The sequence below is a fragment of the Fusarium fujikuroi genome, chromosome FFUJ_chr02 (genome assembly GCF_900079805.1).
Source record: "Fusarium fujikuroi IMI 58289 draft genome, chromosome FFUJ_chr02".
Classification (NCBI taxonomy): Eukaryota; Fungi; Ascomycota; class Sordariomycetes; order Hypocreales; family Nectriaceae; genus Fusarium; species Fusarium fujikuroi.
In genome coordinates this window covers 509,270-529,731 of record NC_036623.1, presented here as the reverse complement: position 1 = coordinate 529,731, position 20,462 = coordinate 509,270, and the positions used below count along the sequence as shown (strand labels likewise).

The 20,462-nt window shown below is 48.8% G+C and overlaps 9 protein-coding genes; 6 read left to right on the top strand and 3 right to left on the bottom strand.

Moving 5' to 3' along the window:
• Positions 1–424: 424 nt before the first annotated feature.
• On the bottom strand, positions 425–1,718 carry FFUJ_05133 (uncharacterized protein; the record flags this gene model as incomplete). XM_023571498.1 has 2 exons in its annotated part: positions 425–899; positions 952–1,718. 2 exons carry the CDS (start codon positions 1,716–1,718, stop codon positions 425–427), a joined length of 1,242 nt encoding a protein of 413 aa, XP_023427142.1.
• A 1,153-nt stretch (positions 1,719–2,871) lies between these two features.
• On the top strand, positions 2,872–4,243 carry FFUJ_05134 (related to acyl-CoA dehydrogenase, medium-chain specific, mitochondrial precursor; the record flags this gene model as incomplete). XM_023571497.1 has 2 exons in its annotated part: positions 2,872–3,372; positions 3,425–4,243. 2 exons carry the CDS (start codon positions 2,872–2,874, stop codon positions 4,241–4,243), a joined length of 1,320 nt encoding a protein of 439 aa, XP_023425793.1.
• Positions 4,244–6,219: 1,976 nt separating this feature from the next.
• On the top strand, positions 6,220–8,105 carry FFUJ_05135 (related to D-mandelate dehydrogenase; the record flags this gene model as incomplete). XM_023571495.1 has 6 exons in its annotated part: positions 6,220–6,279; positions 6,420–6,474; positions 6,534–6,918; positions 6,976–7,276; positions 7,378–7,493; positions 7,541–8,105. 6 exons carry the CDS (start codon positions 6,220–6,222, stop codon positions 8,103–8,105), a joined length of 1,482 nt encoding a protein of 493 aa, XP_023425792.1.
• Positions 8,106–9,969: 1,864 nt separating this feature from the next.
• FFUJ_05136 (uncharacterized protein) lies at positions 9,970–11,894 on the top strand (the record flags this gene model as incomplete). XM_023571494.1 has 7 exons in its annotated part: positions 9,970–10,113; positions 10,217–10,283; positions 10,333–10,460; positions 11,128–11,205; positions 11,265–11,319; positions 11,373–11,590; positions 11,787–11,894. The coding sequence occupies 7 exons, from the start codon at positions 9,970–9,972 to the stop codon at positions 11,892–11,894; spliced, it is 798 nt and encodes a 265-aa protein (XP_023425791.1).
• A 542-nt stretch (positions 11,895–12,436) lies between these two features.
• On the top strand, positions 12,437–15,305 carry FFUJ_05137 (related to MSH4-meiosis-specific protein; the record flags this gene model as incomplete). XM_023571493.1 has 5 exons in its annotated part: positions 12,437–13,126; positions 13,176–13,517; positions 13,627–13,984; positions 14,030–14,430; positions 14,478–15,305. 5 exons carry the CDS (start codon positions 12,437–12,439, stop codon positions 15,303–15,305), a joined length of 2,619 nt encoding a protein of 872 aa, XP_023425790.1.
• A 111-nt stretch (positions 15,306–15,416) lies between these two features.
• Positions 15,417–16,618, bottom strand: FFUJ_05138 (QUTG-like quinic acid utilization family protein; the record flags this gene model as incomplete). XM_023571492.1 has 5 exons in its annotated part: positions 15,417–15,525; positions 15,577–15,708; positions 15,765–16,289; positions 16,337–16,388; positions 16,441–16,618. The coding sequence occupies 5 exons, from the start codon at positions 16,616–16,618 to the stop codon at positions 15,417–15,419; spliced, it is 996 nt and encodes a 331-aa protein (XP_023425789.1).
• A 371-nt stretch (positions 16,619–16,989) lies between these two features.
• Positions 16,990–17,442, top strand: FFUJ_05139 (probable catabolic 3-dehydroquinase; the record flags this gene model as incomplete). Its single annotated transcript, XM_023571491.1, has 1 exon — positions 16,990–17,442. The coding sequence occupies one exon, from the start codon at positions 16,990–16,992 to the stop codon at positions 17,440–17,442; it is 453 nt and encodes a 150-aa protein (XP_023425788.1).
• Positions 17,443–17,635: 193 nt separating this feature from the next.
• Positions 17,636–18,613, bottom strand: FFUJ_05140 (related to dehydroshikimate dehydratase; the record flags this gene model as incomplete). The annotated part of the gene is made up of 1 exon (XM_023571490.1): positions 17,636–18,613. One exon carries the CDS (start codon positions 18,611–18,613, stop codon positions 17,636–17,638), a length of 978 nt encoding a protein of 325 aa, XP_023425787.1.
• Positions 18,614–19,411: 798 nt separating this feature from the next.
• Positions 19,412–20,454, top strand: FFUJ_05141 (related to ARO1-arom pentafunctional enzyme; the record flags this gene model as incomplete). XM_023571489.1 has 2 exons in its annotated part: positions 19,412–19,652; positions 19,712–20,454. The coding sequence occupies 2 exons, from the start codon at positions 19,412–19,414 to the stop codon at positions 20,452–20,454; spliced, it is 984 nt and encodes a 327-aa protein (XP_023425786.1).
• Between the last annotated feature and the right edge of the window lie 8 nt (positions 20,455–20,462).

Sequence of the window (20,462 nt, the reverse complement as noted above, 5' to 3'; positions counted from 1 at the left end):
TTGGCATCCATCCCTATAAAAGGTCGATGGTTTCTCGTTCTAGGGGCCAGGCCCGTTCTTCCTAAATCCCCAAGGTGCTAACAATTTTGGCACGCGCCCCCACATAAATCCGTTAACGACGGAAGGATGAAAGCTCAGGACCGTGATCCTAAATGACAAAACACTCAGGTAAAGTTACATAAATTTAGGATATCTTTACTACGTTCAGGATATATTTTACTGAGTTTATTTTGACACCCGACATCATCCAGGTCCTGTGTTTTCTTGCTTGCTAACAATTTTGGCACGCGTTCCCACATAACTAAATCCGTCCAGGCCAGTCTATCTTTAAAAAGTTCCCGACAACCAAAAACAAAACTACACAAATGATCAGTCTACGATGCTGGTCGTTTTACAAAGCCTCCCAAACGCCGTATTCCCCTTGCTATTGAGCTTGTTGTCCGCCTTGAGAAGTCCGCCCACGCATCCTCTTATTATTTGGAGCCACGTAGTGCTGAAACTGCGGCATGTCCATCGTTGGCACCGCGATTGGGGCCTGTGGGTTCTGCGGGAGATACAGCTGTGATTGCATCATGGCTTGAGCCTGCGCTTGAGCCTGGGCCTGGGCCTGCGCTTGTGCCTGCGCCTGTGCTTGGGCTTGTTGTACTTGGGCCTGAGTGGTTTGTTGAGGGAGTTGCTGTTGCTGAATGTGTTGATGCAATTGCTGCTGCTGCTGTTGTTGTTGCTGCTGATGGTTCTGCTCCACCACTTGCTGACGACGCTGCCTAGCCCGCTGCTTCTGCACGGAGGATTGCCTCTTGGACTCCTCGATTTGTCGGTGGCGCTTGTCTTGAGCTTCTTGCCTTCTTTTGTCGTTGCAGGTCCTCATTCTGAACAGCATAGATGGCTGCAACGCGGAGCTGGAGATGCGATAGCTGCGCAACACGATCCGGATGCGACATCTTACGGTACTCGCTCTTGAACTGATGGAAAGTTTCGCCGGTCAGACGAAGAACTGCGTTGGAGACACCGGCGACCTGGATTGCAGCTTGTGTCTCCTGATCGGGTTGTGGTCCTTCGTCTTGCCAAGGCGTGAGGAGCGGCGTCGCATCCGGATCCAAACTATGCTCACCTTCCAGGTCGTCCATCATATTCGTCTCTTCCTCGCTTGCAGCTTCGGGCGTCGGTGGTTCGGGTGTGCCGGGCTCATGGTTATGCTGATCGCACGTAATTGTCAGTACCCATCCTCCCATAGTCTTCCGATGGACCGCCTTTGCTTTCCAAGGACAGTCGGTCTTCTTTGTCGTCGTCTTATGTTTTGTCGCCATGCATCGATACGGCCTCCCACCGCGATCGCAGACAAGATCGCATCGTACTATGTCGTTCCCCGGGACGTCTGCACCACCCACTTTGCCTCGATGGGATCTAGCCTTGACGATCTTGTATCCTTCCTTTTCCATGCCATCGCTGAGTTGCTTGAAAAGTTCCTCATAGCTGTTGTAGATGCCCGAATGGGGCACTTGGACGGTCTCGAGAATGCCAAACATGTCGCCGTCAAGGTCGCCGGAGTCAAGAACGCGATCAACGCGTTTGGAGGTCAACGATGTGTGGATTTGATGGTTGACCGGTGTCAGGCGTGGCCACGCGTAAGGCAGCGGGGACGTTGAGGAATTTCCCTGTCCGTGCGGAAAATTCTCGGCTGTTTTGGGAACCACTGGCACTGACAGCTCGTGTAACATTGCTGACGACGCCTTGGATCCATGATAATTTGCGTGCATTGAGGGAAGAAAACTCAAGACCTTGAATGGTGTTTTCTTGCTCCCCAAGGGTGATTGACCTCTTTTCCTGCTCTTTTGTTAATGTTGGGCATGGAAACGAAACGTCCGATTACCAAGTTGGGAAATCCCTCGTTACTGAACTGACCTTTATTTTCTCGAACCTTGGTTGAGCCGTGGCAACGTGCACTGTAAATTCAGGGTCCAGGCATTACCCAAAGCATTCAGGTTTCAAAAGTTCACATGTTTGAGACATGGCCTAACTTTTATATCTTGCTTTGTTTTTTTCTTTGTTTTTCTTTTTCTTTTTTGCCTTCTTGCAACCTGGCCTCCCAAAAACTGTAATGCCTCGAAACACGTCGAAAGATTTAAACTCAGAAGGCTCATAGTTAACTTTTGGGGGGAATTAAGTTGTGGTGAATCTTATAGAAGAGGGGGCCAATGCCAAGTCATACTCTTACTCACGATGTTTTTTACTGCCGTCATTTGGCCTATCTGTATCCGTATTTGACCGAGAGACTGATTGGGCCGCCTCCAACAAGTCAACTGACTTTGTTGGTGTTTCTGACCCGACTTCTCGGGTCCCCGGGTCGCCTCGTTCCACCTCGTTCGGCATTCAGTTTCCAGGAACCACGGGCCCGAGTGTGATTGATCGCCAGCAAATCTTCTATTTATCATGATATTCTCTATCTAGTCCTAACAGCTGATACCGTTCTATCCAATGACAGCAGATCAATTTCTCTGATACGGATAATCTTGATAAAGTGAGTGGGCTCAAGCATCAATTCGGGTCTGGATAATACTTATCCGGTGTGCCCCGGATTCCAAACACCCATTACCCCAGATTATCCCTGATCTTCATAATGTTAGCTCGCATCTATCATCACTAGCTTCAATTCCACTTGATAACAAGATATGATCAGCTCATCCACGAGCGGGGGAGGTGGTCGGGTAACAATTAACCAGCTTGACATTATCAGGTGCAGGGTATGTTGATAAGAGGCTGGTATAGAGGAATTGTTATATAAACAGACAAGAGTCTCTACATCCAAAGACCATTCTTCTCGTAATACATACACAATATTCACTTGATTAATTCTCTAACTACTCATACACAATGGTTGACTTCAAACTTTCTCCTGCTCAGCAAGAAGCCCGACGCCATGCTCAGGCCTTCGCCAACACAATCCTCACCAAAGCTCCAGCAGAGTACAACGCCCAGAAAGACCAGTTCTCTCGCTTTCAGGCTACCAGACCCTTCTACAGGGAAGCTGTTCGCCATGGTCTGATCAAGGCTCAAGTTCCTATTCCCCTTGGCGGAACTATGGAGGGTCTTGTTCACGAGAGCATCATCCTCGAAGAGCTCTTTGCAGTGGAGCCTGCTACTTCACTCACCATTGTCGCTACTGCGCTTGGTCTGATGCCTTTGATTCTCAGTGATTCAACTGCCCTGCAGGAGAAGTTCTTGAAGCCCTTCATCTCTGGCGAGGGTGAACCTCTGGCCAGTTTGATGCACTCTGAGCCTGGTGGAACGGCGAATTGGTTGCAGAAGGGCGGACCAGGTCTCCAAACCACAGCTAGAAAGGTTGGAAACGAATGGATCATTAATGGTGAAAAGGTTTGTGCACTTAACCCTCAAGCACTCAAGTATATACTAACGTCTGTACCAGCTCTGGCCCTCCAACAGTGGTGGCTGGGACTATAAAGGGGCTGATCTTGCATGCGTCGTTGTCAGAATCTCAGACGATCCATCCAAGCCCCAAGATCCCAACGTCGAACCAGCTACTCAGATTGCTGTCCTCCTGGTAACTCGAGAGACTATCGCCAATAACAAGGAGGAAGCCTATCAGGTCCTGGGCGAACCTGAACTTGCAGGCCAAATCACCGCATCTGGCCCCCACACCCGCTTCACTGAGTTCCGAGTTCCTCATGAGAACCTTCTTTGCACCCCTGGTCTCAAGGCGCAAGGTCTAATCGAGCAAGCCTTTGCCATGTCAGCTGCTCTCGTTGGCGCCATGGCGATAGGAACTGCCCGCGCAGCCTTCGAAGAAGCTCTCGCCTTCGCCAAGTCCGATTCTCGCGGTGGCTCCAAGCCCATCATCGAGCATCAGAGTGTAGCTGACAAGCTCATAGACTGCAAGATTCGCCTCGAGACTAGCCGTTTGCTTGTGTGGAAGGCGGTTACCACTCTCGAGGATGAGGCTCTTGAATGGAAGATCAAGCTTGAGATGGCTATGCAAACCAAGATCTACACTACCGATGTTGCTGTCGAGTGTGTCATTGATGCTATGAAAGCCGTTGGTATGAAAGCTTATGCAAAGGACATGTCTTTCCCGAGATTGTTGAATGATGTTATGTGTTATCCCTTGTTTGATGGAGGAAATGTGGGTCTGAGACGACGACAGATGCAACGTGTTATGGCTTTGGAGGACTATGAGCCTTGGGCGGCTACTTATGGACCCTCCAAGATTGACAAATCTCGTCTTTAGTGGTAATTAACGAATAGTCTTAAATAAGAATCAGAATGCAACTTTAATCAAGACCCTTCCCCTGAGAATGCTGTCATGGGGTTCGAATATCTTTGCCTTGGGTGAAGCGAGAAAGTCTACCATAGATGTCAGTCACAATATCATCAAGAACTACGGTCTTTGTCGATTTGGCTAAGGTAATCTGATTGGCTAGCAACAAAAGGTCCTTTACCAGGACAGCTGTGCATAGCCTTTCATACAGATGAGTGTGGCCAAGCACAGATTTTCCGAGATATTGACCATCATCCTTCACATGAAATTCCGGCAAAGCCTAAATCGCGGGGAATGAACGGCCTATTATCTTCATCAGCGGCATGTCATGTGCCCAAAGCCACTGATGGCGTGTCGAGAAGGCTTGTCATGTGTCTGATATGAAAGAGTCGTAGATGGAGATTTAGGAGTAATCAGACAGAAGTCTTTGAAATTGGTGAGCGTACTGTTGGAAACTCCACGGAATTCGTCAAGACCTATCGTTAGATGGTTCAAAGCTAGCAGTAGGGTGTGTGTCTCGAGTTCATTATGCCTTTCACTCTAGCTGGCATGCGAGTTGTCCAAGGTTGACGTTTCAAAGCTCATATTACACATAGCCCAAAGCGAGTAACCCATATGAATCCCCTGGCACCTCGTTTTGAACCCCAAAAGAGACCATATAATGCCTGTTCCTGTCATGTCTATTAGTGGTCAGAAATGTTGGTCGCCTGTGCAGGGTACGTAATTCTTGGATGATGATTCATGTTGACTACAAGAACTTGTCTACTGCCCCAGTCCAACGACAGAACACCTTTGCTTACAACTACAATTGCGAATGTCACTTGTTAGGACTGAAGAACAGAAGCTATTTACTGCGAATCAATGACTGTTGTCTTCCTCATGATGGGAAATCGGTCGATTTGATGCGTCGTACTTTTGAGTTCAGAGAGAACGAAACTGCCGCCTCCGTCGACTTTGGTGGAGGCAATACTTCTCAGCTGGCAACAAAAGGCCACTGATCAAGACAAGAAGAGCAATGTAGTACATATGGTAAATCATGGAGTTATATTACACGGCGTCTTTGATATCATCAGAAATCTCGGTTGATAAATGAGTCATGGCACAGTTTCGTCCTGCATACGTGGACTATGATATCCATAAGAGGCGATATAGTGTGCACGAAGGGACTGGTAATGCCGTAGAAGGGCTTTTCTTTGCGTCTCGTAAGTAAGGATTATGGCTACCAGAACCAAACAGTAGTCCTTGTTACTGATGAGTGTATTGTCGAAGATCTTAGTTCATAAATAGAGGATATGGTACTCGAATATTCCATGCATGTAGAGCTACCTATGCCTTTCGCCCTGGATGATGAGGGGCTTTCATAGAAAGGGGTCTTCACTTTGTTTCTCAAGTACTGACTGGTCATGAAGCTCAATGCTGGGTCCTTGGATTTCTCCAACTCTTTAGGCACATGATGGAGGTGAGTTACTTGGGAACTATGCAAGTCGAGCCTTGATAAAGGTTTATGGTACAAATTTCAAACGTCAAAGTTCGTTTGCAAGGCAGTCTTAAGTAGCCACAGGATGTCCCTGGCCCTTCGTGCAAAGTCTGCTAAGGAGATGAACCTTCCCTCAAGACACTGCTGGTCGGATTGTAGGGTAAGGTGATTGTTACCTCGTGGTTTACGTTGACACCAATACTTTGTTCATTGCTCCCTTCCAGGGGCGGAACTGGTTCAGGGGACAACCAGGATCTCAAGTCAGTTATAGGGACTTTAGGACTAAGAACATGGACTGGTAACTAATATTTGAAGGCTCTTTGATGACGGCAAATTGTTGAATGGGCACATTGTGCGTTTGGGTTCGGAGAAACTGTGAACTTTAAAGGGGCCACATTTCAATGATAAGTTATCAATCAGTGGTCGGAGGTAGACAGGTTGGATTTGAGGCACCTTGATAGAATCCAAGATGCTTCGTCCCATTCTAATAGCTGGCGAAGATTTCATAGAGGTAGCCAAAGCTTGCAGTGTGAGTCAGTGTCACTGGCTTAAGACGAAGCACCACTTGAGTGCTTTCTTTGTTACTGCAGAGCCCCGTCCTCAGCCTCAACTGCACAAACTTCAACAATACATGTTAACTCTCTCAAACAGACGTGACACAATGGGCAGCAGATCATCACTAGTCGTCGACGGCGTCTCCTATTTGGTCCATCCACAATCACTTGTACGTTGAGTAGAAACTCCCAAGTAGGCTGTGACTTGCTGACTCCCTACTCTCTCTAGCTCAAGATCGCAGAGCCTACCGGCCTCGAACCGATACTGTTGTCCTCCTTCCGATTGGCGACTCAATATCCTCAGTAAACGATGCCTTGCGGCTCATCAATCGCTTTGCCGATATTGACGATATCTACTCTCCGCCATTCGCCCGTGCCGCTGTTATTCGGTCCAGTACTGAAAGAGGTTTCGTAGAGGTGCTCAAAAAGTTTGAAGCTTCGGGCCACTTCTCCGCCGTCTATCATGCGTCCCCAGGCTCCTCACAGGGCTATCTTCCTCCAGGTCCATACTTCCTCTGCCGTGATGGAATTCACCAAGCATATCGCCTATATGAGGACACTCTGGACAGTTTTCTTTTTGGAGTCATCCCAGATGATGTCTTGAACCTCAAAAGGTTTGATCGAATCTGTACTGCTTCAGTCTTCAGGCAATACTGACTTAACCATCTTAGGTATATCCCTCTCAATCTGCTCAGCCGAAATAGACTGTGGAAGAGCATCGCCGTCCCAAGTCGTCTCTACTCTGTTAGAACCCCCACAACTCCTCTTGCTGGTGCGCGTATGGGCATCAAAGATATCTTCCGCCTTGAAGGTACTCAGACGACCATGATGAGCAGGCCGTGGATTGAGCTTTATGGACCGAATGAGCAGAGCGCCGACTACACCAAGAAACTCATAAAGTTGGGCGCGGTGATCGTGGGCAAAACCAAGATGACTTCTTTCGCATCCCCCGAAGAACCAACAGACCAGTGGGTTGACTTCCATTGCCCGGTCAATCCTCGCGGAGATGGCTACCAGAGCCCATCGAGCAGCTCAACAGGGCCCACTCCTCGTTCACTGCTAAATGATGACAGAGTGCCTTCTGGTCATTGTGCTATGACTACTACCACGGATTCGACAGCTTCCGTGATGAATATAGCGCCAAGTTCGGCAAGAAACCTTTCGTCAGCTCAGTCGTGCGATTCCGATGGTCAGTATGTATTCAATTATTCCGAATAATTTTAACAAATAAGATAGGGATGTTGGAAAAGATGTCACCTTCCAGAAGTACGCGACATACATGAAGAAACTAGAGGTTTTCAGAAACTGGTTCACTGAGAACGTCATGGGTCCTGATTCAAAGGCACTTTCTGACGCCATACTCATGATGCCCTACGGAGAACCTCATCCAGAGTATCGTGATGAGGCAAACCCATCAGCTGGGATCTTCCCTACAATCGCAGAGAAGTTCATCTCGCCTATCCTGCATGCTCCTCAACTCGTACTACCATTTGCTCAGATGCCGTACCTGTCAAAGGTCAGTGGAAGACTCGAGATGCGGCCCATTGCTAGCACTATGATAGGAGCTAAAGGAAGTGATCTGATGCTCATCAAACTTGACACTGAGGCGTTCAAAAAGGCTGGGTGGCCTAGAAGCATCCAGACGGGTCGCTATATGTATCCTGTTGCTGATAATGCGAGGAATGTTGGTTCAGTGTCTGGTGAGAGTCTTGCGGCGTATGAGACGAGACAAAGAGCTGTCCAGGAGCTGCAGAGCGAGTTCGGAAACAAGAGTAGTGATTTTGTTTGCAATGCCATGTAATAAATACTGACAAGAGGTTGGAGGATTTGTAGGGGAATCGCAAGCTACAGCAAAAGGAAACTAGCATAGCGCGGCCGCTGTCCCTCTACTCTTCTTTCGTTTCTTTCTTTTCTTTACCTCTGGCTTCTATGATTATCGTATAGAGAGCTTTGCGCTTGTACTTAATAGCCTGTCTGTGGTTTGGAGGGAGTCGGCTTGTGACCCGCAGGGCTTCTTCAGACAGGTATGAAGACAGCTCAGTTGTGACGCTAGGTCTCTTCTTTCTTCGCATGGCAATAAAAACATCTTGCTCTCTAGGTCTCATGTATAAGCCGAGGAAATTCTATTTGGCTCTTCGGAGTGTCTGGAAGGCCTTGTTCAATATCATCCCCGGTCAGCCTAATGTGATGTTCTAAAATATGGTGGCATGTGTTGACACCAAGGTTGTTACAGCCACCACTGCGAATACAAAGAACGAAAGAGTTTTATTATCCCCCAGCTATTTTATGTTCATCCCAAACGCCGAGGTAACGAATGCCAAGGGAACAAAGAACGCCGCCAGCTTCGTTAGCCTGGCCACCTCCGCTTGCGCGATACCGCGCTCCCCAGAAAGAAGCTGTGAATAGCGAACCAAAAATTCCATTGCCGACTCACATTCCTGACGTATGGTAATACATTTATGCTGTAAAGCTTCATGGTCAGTTCTTAATTTACTCTGCACGGCCTGTTTGTTTATGGCCGCGCTCATTCCAGGTCTCGCTCGGGGCAAGGTACTACTATCACCCTGGGTATCCACTGCAAGTTCTCGGCGAGAGCGGCCTCCACACGGTGGGTTATCCTGAAACAGTTTCGCACTCGTTCAAGCTTGATTTCAAGAAGATCTACGTCCATACTGCGGTCCTTATTTATGCTTAATAATAGATACTTGAGGAGTTGCATGAAAGAAAGCGAAGATGGAAGGGAGAAGGGACCTTCTGACAGCAGTTCCATACAGGTTGCTACGGAACTATAGTAACAGTTCCTGCCGCAGTCCTGCCTTGTAGAGAGTGGTGTAGCTGTGATAGCTAGTCCAGGGAAGACGAACGTCTCCCAGGAAAAAGGTTCCTTCATCGGTGAGGTAGATATCTTTGAGTGCACTATTGTTAGCCGACGGACTGGACCTTATCATGTCCAGTGTGAGAGAACATACCAACCCACGAACTCTTGTTTGGGGAAACCCTGAAGGAGACAGCCTGGTCAATGCCGCAGCAGTAGGCGTCATGCTGGTTAATCCCCCGAAATCTAGTAACACAGAACTGGCCTTCAGCGAACAGACGCTTCTTATATTTGCGGTACGCTTCCTCAACCACAGATCGTTTTCCGAGGAGAGTTTCTGGCTGGGTCCTTGTACCAAGGACTTGACGAGGCTGCTGAAATGGACGCGAACAACATTACCCTATCTGGAAGGCAGAGTTGGATCACTATAGAAACCGCATGGGTTGCTCGGATCGCCGAAGATATGTCCTATAAAAAGCTCTGGGCGTAGGTTCCATCTCCCGGCCAGCTATATGTGGAATGGATGCCCTCTAACAGGACAACCTGGGGTCTTTGTGAGATGGACGACCAGTCCAGGAGATTGAAAGAGAACAGTGCCTCTATCGTTCCTAGTCCAAGAAACCTTTCGGGAAATTTACAGGCTTACGGGCATTGCTGGACCCGACTACTTAAGGTACAGACCTATTCCATACCAATTTCCTGCTTCGGTAAACTTGGCCAGACGAGACCTCTTACATCTCAATTTGAAACAACATCCAAAACGCTCGTGCTCATGGTCGGGCTCAGCGGAAAAGATTTCTCGTCGCCTTGATCTCACTTATTTTTATTTATCATTCTGAAGGAGTTGCCTATGGCGCAAGAGGATGCATCTCTGCTCGGGCCACGACCCTCGACCGCCGCCGATCGCCACACCACCAAGAGACCACAGCTTGTTCCAGATAGTTGGTCGGGCGTCTCCCCAAGCTTCAACTACTTTATTGGGCTTGAGCCATTTGTGAGAAATCGTGATTTACACCCTCCCCTTTGTATCTGCCCAGGAGCACGCCATTTGAGCCCGGCATTATCACGATAACATTACGACATCTGAACTCTGCAAGGCTCCTTCAAACCAGAGAAACTTGTCCTACATCCGAGGCTGGGTAGAATCGTTTGACACATTATCGGGTAATTAACATGGTTCGCATGGTAGACTTGGCACTGACGTTCATGGTAGCCATCATTGTTGCGCTCCCCATTGGGCGCATCACTGATCATCGAGGTCAACAGGGTGTGTTCATGGTTGTTATGGCGGGCATCCTGATGAGCCTCACTTGGAGTCTCATAGTTCGTGAGAATTCAACTGTATGCATACACAATATGTTGAGGCTAGTAGTGCGATAGTCACTAATCCTGCTCTGCCCATTAAGCTGATGTGGGCTTCTTCTGTCTTCCTCCTTGTGGGACGAGAAAGGTATGCTGCTTAAATGTTACTTTCGGCAATGGTTGCAAAAGCTTGCACCGAGGAGACAAGGTGACCTTCAGAACTTGAAAGACCAGAAGGCAGAGCTTACGTCTATACTTAGGACTCGGGGTCTCTACTACTTCTACGCGTGTTTCATCTTTAGCGAGTTAGTAGGTCCTCCAGTGGCATCTGTTGCTTCTGACATTTCACCATGGCTGCCCTTCTCCATCAGCTACTTCTTACTATTTTTGACCTTTCCCCTCCTTTCGGTCATGCCAAAGGGTTATATAGCTCCATTCTCAGCGGCCATTGACTCGACTGAAGACCCGCCAGGCCACAGGATCCTCCGGGCAGTTCTACATGTGTTATTCGATCAAGTCCATCTTCTCCGCTTCATGCTCCCAAGTCACAATATGGCTTGGCTGCAGTAGTATTTTTCATCAGCACATTTAGAGGCATCTCACTCCGCGCTCTAGTACAGTATGCGTCCCTTCGTTTTGATTGGAAGGTTTCGAGGGCAAGTCTGGCAGCTCACGAATTTAGCACATAAACTAACACGCGAACCAGACAAACGCTCTCATTGGCGAAGTCGCTCTTATTAACCTGATCTTATTCTTTTTCACGATGCCTATTTTGTTACGCATCGTTAGCAAATACCTGAAGTCCATGCCCCAGGTCCTGAATCTTGGAATTGTCAGGGCTAGCCTGTCGCTGCTCTTCCTGGAGTCACTACCACAAATTCGGCCTCTCTGATTGCGGGTGAGTTAAGTTCCACATACGACTCTCCAATTCTGCTGACGAACTCCTCATAGCAACGACGATCTGCGGTCTCGGATTTGGTGCCCGCTCGACACAGTTATCACCCGTCACCTCATGGATTGACCCTCAACGCGCCGGCCCCCTTTTCAGCGCCGTCTTTCTCGTCGAGCATATTGGTATGCTCGGGGGAGAACCACTCGTGCAGAATGAGCTTGGGGTTTCTCTTGGGCTACAAGATCCTTGGAAAGGCTTGCCGTTGATACGTACTGCAGTAAGCCTCGGGCCCCTAAGAGCCTCTGACTGTTTAATAAATGACCAAGGCTTTCTATTTGATCGGCATCATTTGCCTGTTTTCGATGAAAATACAACACGAGGAGGGGCCAGAATCTTTGCAAGTGTCGACATGTCGCAGACGACGTGACTTGTAAGTTCTTGGAGTTATTAAACACTTCAGCTGATTTTGATAGAAGGTTTGCGAAAAGTCTTACAATTTTAAACTGTTATCCTCTGAGCCACTTGGGACAACATCTACGATAACCACAGGGGAGCTTATCAGATTCTTCGTTCTGATCTAAGCTAACAGGCCTTTACATGACATTTCATGCTATCTGCTGAATTAAGGAAGAAATATTAGTCCTGAACAAGTTTTGATGTGATATGCTATCATTCTCAAGTATTATTGACCCTTGAGCTTCTTCGCAAGTTTCTTTAGTACTTATGTCTTGGGTTAAGGGATTATCAGCGTCTTTGAGGTTCAGTCACAATTATTGTCACTTGAGATGAGCACTTCAGAAGCCTTGTAGGAGTTGACTAGCCCCATTGGCCTTGTACTAAAAAGGTAAAGAAGTGCGTGAAATGTATAAGAATGATCGCATGCCATTACCTGGTATCCGGCTTGAATGTGCTCTCCCTGACAGCTCTTTCCTCAAATCCCCCGAGGTCTTCACCACTAACACAGGAAGGTGCCGCCGGTTCTTCGCAACACATTTCTTCCAAGTAATTATCCCCAACCTTTACTTTGAATAAAGAAATCAACGGCCTTTCCATCTATCACCACCTAACTATAGGTGGACGACGCCCTCCCTCCCTCTGTTGACCACAGTGGATTCATCGCAAAATGGATGTCAATATAGAGCTGTTACGCTCCATGCCATCTAGAACCGCTAGCCGCTCGTCCTCGAGTTACTTCCAGAGCAGCAATAGCCAAGCACATCTCGACCATCCTGCCGCACTGAACTCCTTGGCCCCTAGGCGACCACAGACCAGTCTAAGCGAATACTCTGGATACGATCACTCAGGAAATAGCACAAGGCCTAACATCTCAAGACCTTCTACCGTCCACCCTGGATCAAGACCTGGTACAGCGTCTGGAAGAAAGTCTCGAAACGGAAATGCCTCTTCCATCCTCGGGCTTAGCGAGGCGCAGACCATCGTATGCGCAGTCAGTGAGGCCCGCGGAGTTTCTCCCGCAGTTGGTATCGCATTTGTCAATGTTTCTCTTGGTGAAGCTGTCATCAGTCAAATATGTGACAACCAGTCGTATGTCAAGACAATCCACAAGATCCAGCTGTCGGCGCCCTCACGCATTCTCTTCATGACTACTGCCTGTCCACCAAACAACCCTAGTTCCCTCTTTTCTCTTGTCCAAGACCTTATTCCTGAAGCCCAAATCGACGCAATGGAACGGTCAGCATGGTCAGAGACAGAAGGGCTGGAGTATATCCACAACCTAGCTTTCAAGGATGACATCGAACCTTTGAAGGTGGCTACGAAGGGTAAGTTCTATGCCACTAGTTCTCTTGCCGCTGTAAGTCAAACCATCTGGGCCCCTCGATGAAGATACTAAGTCGGAACAGGCAATGAAGTATATCCAGCAACACTTCTCAATCAACTTCGTGCCGCACTCGCTCCGCATCCAATACCGACCTTCAGAAGATACCATGATGATTGACATTTCGGCGATTCAATCGCTTGAGATCATGCAGAATATCCGAAACTCAAAGTCTAAGGACTCACTATTTGGCCTGCTGAACCATACATGCACCCCGATGGGTTCAAGGATGCTTCGTAGCAATATCCTGCAGCCACCCACTCGGCAAGATCTCTTTATCATACCCCGGTATGATGCGCTGGACGAGTTAACCACTAATGAAGAAATGTTCTTGGAGATTCGCAAAGGCAAGTTTTGCAGCGATAACGTGGGATCTCGCTAACTGAAGCAGCCCTCAAGCTCTTTCATGACACGGAAAAGCTCCTGACCAAGGCAAGCTGACCAACCAACTACGCATGCCGTACTGACCCCTATAGTTGATCATTGTTCCCACCAATGCCGATGTCCAACAAGTAGAAGAACAGATCAACCAGGTCCTCATGATAAAAAGCTTTCTGGAGTCAATCCCCAAACTTCACACGGCATTGGGGCCTGCCAACAGCGTATTACTAACCAAGGTCCGAGAGCTTTGTCGCCCTGAAATCACAAGCCACAGTCTCAATATTATCCGTCAGACCATTGAAGCAGACGTCACTTACATGAAGTCTGCGCTAGATCTTCGAAATCAGAGAACCTTTGCAGTCAAAGCGGGCATCAACGGAATGCTTGATGTTGCTCGCCAGACATACAAAGAGCTCACCGAAGACATCCACCAGCACATCGATGCTTTGAATGGTATGAAACATTCCTTTTGTGCAATATGTCACTAATCAGATCTAGAGGCACACGGACTTGATGCCAACCTCCGATACGATAATGGGCGCAAGTATTGGCTCAGGCTGCGAGCGGCAGACTTCGATGACCGTCCCCTTCCGGATTTGTTGATCAATGTGGTGCGAAAGAAAGACAAGATTGAATGCCAGACACTCGACTTGGTCAAGCTCAATCTGAGATTATCGGATACCTCCAACGAGGTTGTCATTCGAAGCGACAAGGTTATACAAGACTTGCTGAAAGAACTACGCTCTGATGTTCCACACTTGTTCCGTGTCTGCGAATCGGTTGCGCTTGTCGACATGATCACTTCTTTTGCGCAGCTTGCAACTACCCGGGACTACGTGAAGCCAGATCTCAGCACGACGCTCGCATTGAAAGCAGCGAGACACCCTGTCCTCGATAAAGTGAGTGCGAGAAGCCACTACTGATACACACTGGCTGACTTATATAGACTATGAACGGCAGGTTTGTGCCTAATGATTACTATTCTACAGAGCAATATTGTTTCCACATCGTGACGGGTTGTAACATGAGTGGGAAAAGTACCTACATACGGGCGGTCGCATTACTTCAGATCATGGCGCAAATCGGATCGTTTGTGCCTGCCGAGTATGCCGCTTTCTCCATCATCCACACCATATTTGCTCGGGTTTCGCTTGACGACAACATTGAGAGTAACCTTTCTACCTTTTCTGTTGAAATGCGGGAAATGTCCTTCATCCTGAGGAACATTGACGACCAGAGTCTCGCTGTGATTGACGAGTTGGGCCGGGCCACAAGCAACCGAGATGGCCTAGCGATTGCGATTGCAATGTCTGAAGCATTGATTCAAACCAAAGCATCCGTATGGTTTGCTACTCACTACATTGATCTGACAAAGGTTCTCGCGGATCGACCAGGTATTCTCAACCTCCACCTGGCTGCCACTACCTCAACAACTGAAGATGGATTGCCTCATATTACGATGCTTTACAAGGCGACCTCTGGTGCCATCAGAGGCGAAGAGCACTATGGCATCAATCTGGCACGTGCTATCGGGCTTCCTCAGTCCTTTATTGACAAAGCAGAAGAAGTGGCGAAGGACATCAGGCGAAGACGAGAAACTGCCAAGCGTAGCTCAGAGTCAACCAGACTTGTGGCTCGTCGAAAGCTCATTCTCAACCTGCAGGATGCCCTTAGACAGGCTAAGGATTCTGGAAGCGAGGAAGCCCTTCCCGGGTATCTGCAGCGTTTGCAAGAAGACTTTGTCGCTCGTATGGAGGAAGTTGACAACATGTAGTTGGAAGGTATATTATTAGGCTGCCAATCTGGGGCACATGTGGAGAGTCAATCTTGCCGTATCGGCTGAAGGGGTTCTATATGTTTATTATGCTCATGTTGTTGAAGCTGTTTATACGCCTGGGCGCTTGTAATCTAATTCTCGGACACGTTTCCATACCTCTCTCACAGTTCGTTCTTGTGTCTGCCGTCCTGTTTCTGTTGCTGACGATCCGGCGGGACTATTAAATGTTAGTAGGCGAGCTTTCAAGTTTTACATGACGTGTGCTTACCGTATAGCTAGATACAGCCGGCCTCCAAGATGTGCCCTTGTAATGTCGGCAGTCTCTGGGTCGCTGGGAGGGTTGGCAGTTGTTACAAGACCACCAGCCTCTTCTAGAATCGCGAAACCGGCCGCGACGTCCCTATTCGAGTTAGCATCCCTGTTGTACTGCAGAAATAAAGCGTGAGGTTGTCATACCATTCCCAGCATCCACCCTCCCACCAGATATCAAAAGAACCCATAGCAGTGTAAGCAAGATCCAAAGTCGCACTGCCCAAGCTTCGCATGCCATGGACCATACCACCCTTTCCTCCCCTCCCATTTCTCTCCGAAGCCATATTCACAAAAGACTCGATCTTTCGTGACATGTTGCCGTCTGGAATATCGCGACGGTCCTTGCCCCATTCACAAGAAAACGTACAAGCGCTAGGCGCATTAGCAGGCATCGGAGGGATCGGGTTTCGAATCAATGGTAGTCGCTGTGTCTCGTTGAGCCATGCGCCTCGGCCTGTGCATGATGAGAAGAATTGGCGGAGAAATGGGGCATTGATGACGCCAATGACTGGAACACCTTTGACGACTAGAGCGATCGATACGCAGAACATGGGGAAGAGATGTGTGAAGTTGACGGTGCCATCGAGAGGATCAACTACCCATGTTGGCTTGTCGTCAACGAGGTATGTTCGTGAAGCACCAGCAGAGTAGGACTCTTCTCCAAGGAATCTGCAATCGTTAGTGAGGGTCATGATAAGACGAGGGGTAAGACATACCCATGATCGGGATATTTACTGAGAACAGTTGTGCGAATAAAGTTCTCAACATCTGAACAGTCAGTACTAAAGCCATCAACACAAGAATACAGGGGTTGGAATACCATTGTCTGTCTTTGTCACGATATCTACCGAGTTCTCTTTCTCAACATACGAAACGGCACTCGAAGACTGCCCATTCCCATCGATGCGGCGCTGAGCAGCGGCCATGAGCATGTCACCGGCATCCTTGCCGAGCTGCACGGCAAAAGCGTAAATATCGTCCAACTCGTGCTGCTCCATTATTATTTTTCTTGGTCTGGAAACTATTTGTTTTTCCAGAAGACGCAGGGAAAGGATAAAGTCTGCGGCAGCTCGTTTTGTTGTAGCAAATGCCGTATGAAACCGTAGCTGGAGTGTTTTCCGCGGTAACGGATTATGATGCGCTGTGGGGAGGGGATGTTTCAGTGGGGGGAGGAGGGGCAGAGAGGGATGAAGGCTTAACCGCGGGCGGGGGGATGCCGAGAGTTTGGGGATGGGGATGGGGGGAGATGGGAAAAGCTGGGGAATTGGCGGAGTTTTACTTTTGCGAGGGATCATTGATAAGTGACACTCTAGAAGAGATACTGAATGACCAAGAACCACAACTCAATCAATTGATCACCAAAGCCATCATGTCTCGTCGTCTCCTCCTCATCAACGGCCCAAACCTCAATCTCCTCGGCACACGCGAGCCACACATCTACGGCTCAACGACCCTCGCGGACGTAGAGTCCTCCGCCTCAGCACAAGCAGAGTCCCTATCCTCCAGCCTAGAATCCTTCCAAGCCAACAGCGAAGGCGCCATCGTCGACCGGATCCACGAGGCGCGAGGCAAAGTCGATGCGATCATCATCAACGCGGGCGCGTACACACATACCAGCGTGGCTATAAGGGACGCGCTGGTGGGAGTTGACATCCCGTTTGTGGAGGTGCACATCACGAATGTCCATGCGAGAGAGGCTTTTAGACATCATAGTTATCTGTGTGATAAGGCCGAGGCGGTGATTTGTGGGTTGGGGGTTTTTGGGTATAGTGCTGCGATTGAGTATGCTGTTAAGCACTTGAAGTTGAGGACGAAGCTGTGAATAGCATTACTGAAATAAAAGTTTTTATCAGAGATTGAATGTGTAACAGTGTTTGGTTACAGTCTAAAATAGACCATGAGATTGGGTGGTTGTGGAGTTGTGATAGAGTGTTCACTGAGCAAAAAGATGTAGGTGATGGTGGTAACAATGCATTCTGGTGGTATTATGAACAATGCAGCAAAACAGAAATTATTTACAGCATGGCCTGCAACCTTGGCTGAACATCATCCGCTGTTCTCAAACCCAGCTCAACCTTCATCTTCTCCCACGACTCAGCCGCCCTCTTGGCCGTCTCCTCCGGCACAATCTGATCCCTATCACAAAACCTCCTATTAAACACCTCAAAGCTCAACCACCCTTCAAACCCCAACCCTTGCACAACAGCCCTCAGTAATTGCTTACACGGGAGATATGCATTATACGAACTCTCCCCGTAGAATAACCTCGCGTTCCTCGACCAGCTCATCCGCGACGGTTGCTCCGCGTTGTAAAACGGATGGCTCTCGTTCAGAGGTGAGCTGAGTTTCTCACCGTCAGCCACTTGCACTAGAAAGACTTTGCTGACGTCGACATCTGTGAGGATTCGCTTGATGGACTCTTTGGTGACGCTCTCACAGTCCTTTGTCTTGCCGCCGACAGCTGCAGGGTCGGCGTAGATGCGACCGAGGATGTTATAGCTATCCAGGCAGATACCGAAGTTCTCACGGTCAACGCGCTGGATTATATCCCAACTTTGCTCCCACTTGTTGATCCTCGTTCCCCAACACAAAGCCTCAAAAGCAAACTTAATCTGCGGCTGTTGCTCCAGGCCCATATCAGCAGCCACCGTGAAGTCAGCGGCTATAACATCCATATCATCCGTAAGTTGGTCCTCTGGTAAGAAACTACTAGGGAACAAGATGAGATCTGTTTCAAGAGCGTGACATAGCTCAAACCACAACTTTAACTCTTCAAATTGCTGTGCTTGTGCTTGACGATCGATGAGACCGCCAAAGTGCATGAAGGGTTGGAGACAGATGATGGCGAGGGAGCGGGCGGCGCAGAGGTCACGGATTGTGTGGGCGGCGGTTATTTGGTTGGAGGGTGTGTCGCCGCCAGGGAGGGACTTTGCGAGGTCGACGAGGTCTTCGTAGAAGACTTCTATGCCTTGGAAGCCGTATTTGGCAGCCATGTCGAGTTTGTGGGGGAGGGAGTGGCCTGCAAAACAACGGCCTAGGGACATTGTGCAGATGCTTGGTTTGTGAGCCATGGCTACGGTCAGACGATAGTGTTTCGTCAGTATAGTAAAGTCGCTAATATGATGTGTTGAATGGGTATCAGTGGTAGTATGGTGAATGACACTCGATGATAGAATGCTTATATGAACAGCGATAGATACAATAACGAGATAACTAGAGAGGCAAATCACCACTGACTCTGTGGCAACTTGATATAGAATCTACAGAGCGGAGAATGCCCCTGATCAAAAGACTCTATGATAAAGCAATCAATCATTCATCCAATACCACCCCCGTCTTCCCATCTCGATCTTATCCATCGTCATACCAAAAGCCGTCACGAGGCGGTACCAGCCGAGTCCAGCCAAGGCATGCTAATCGTTTAAGAGGAAATACCCATCCACAGAATGATAAGGCAATTTCCACGGTCGATGCCACACAGTTTACATCATGGGGGGGATGAAGGTGATGTTTATCCATTACCCGGGGCCGAGGTGGCTAAGTCTTTATCCGACGGTGGAGGTCGAGACCCGGTAATTTCTTGCATTGCGACCCCAGCTTTAGTGGATAAACCCTTTGAGGCGGGGCAAATGAGAAGAGATGATCTGGGGTTTTCTTTCTATTGCGTTCTCTGCTACTGGAGGGTTTATTACTTGAAGAGATCTATCTTCGCTACTTTCCAGGATCATTTCTCAATCAGGCCACTTTCTTACCGTCTCTTGTCTCTTGTCTCTTGTAACTATCTACCTATCATGTCTGTCCAACAAGTCTCCTCTGAGCAAGGCTCCGTCTCTGGAGACTCTCTCCAATCGAACCAGGTCTCACAGCTCCAGCGCCACGGATACCTCTTTGGCAAGAAATTGACTGCTTCGCTGTCGCCGTTTCTTCATAATGTTATTTATCAAGATTTGGGATTGAAGTGGGGTCAGGTTAGACTTGATTCAGCCGATATTCCTGGTTTTTTGGAGTTGGCGCAACATCCCGACTTTTACGGTACGTTCCACTCACTCTCTCAATTGAGTTGCTGGGTCCATATACTGATGATGAAATAGGCGCCTCAGTTACTATGCCCAACAAGGTCGCCATCATCCCATACCTAGATGAACTCACAGAAGAATGCCGCGACGTCGGCGCCTGCAACACCCTCTTCATCCGTGAGCGCGACGGCCGCCGTATCTTCTGCGGCGCAAACACAGACGTCATTGGCATCCGCGACTCATTCTACCAAAACATCGACAACCCCGACGCTGTTTTCCACAACAAGCCCGCCCTCGTAGTCGGCGGTGGCGGCGCCGCCAGAAGCGCTATCTACGCGCTGCGCAAGTGGATGAAGGTCAAGACGATCTACCTCGTCAACCGCGACGAGGCAGAAGTCACCGCCGTGATCGCCGACTGCGCTGAGCGCGGCTACGGCGAGGGTTTGCTACATGTCAAGGATGTCTCACAGGCACAAGGCCTCGAAGCGCCCGGTGCAATCGTAGCGTGCGTGCCAGACTTTGAGCCCGAGACAGAAGAGGAGATTCGCGCGCGCGCAGTGACAGAAACATTCTTGGACAAGGAGCAGAAGGGCGCTATTCTGGAGATGTGCTACAACCCCACACCGTTCACACGATTAGGTGGTATCGCGGAGGATAAAGGGTGGAAGGTGATTCTGGGAACGGAGGCGTTGATTTATCAGGGACTAGAGCAGGATAAGTACTGGACCGGGAAACAGTTGGACGAGATGCCGATTGAAAAGGTGCATGTTGCTATTGCGGAGAAGGTTGCGCAGAGGGCGGAGGCGGCGAAGCTATGAGGGTTTGT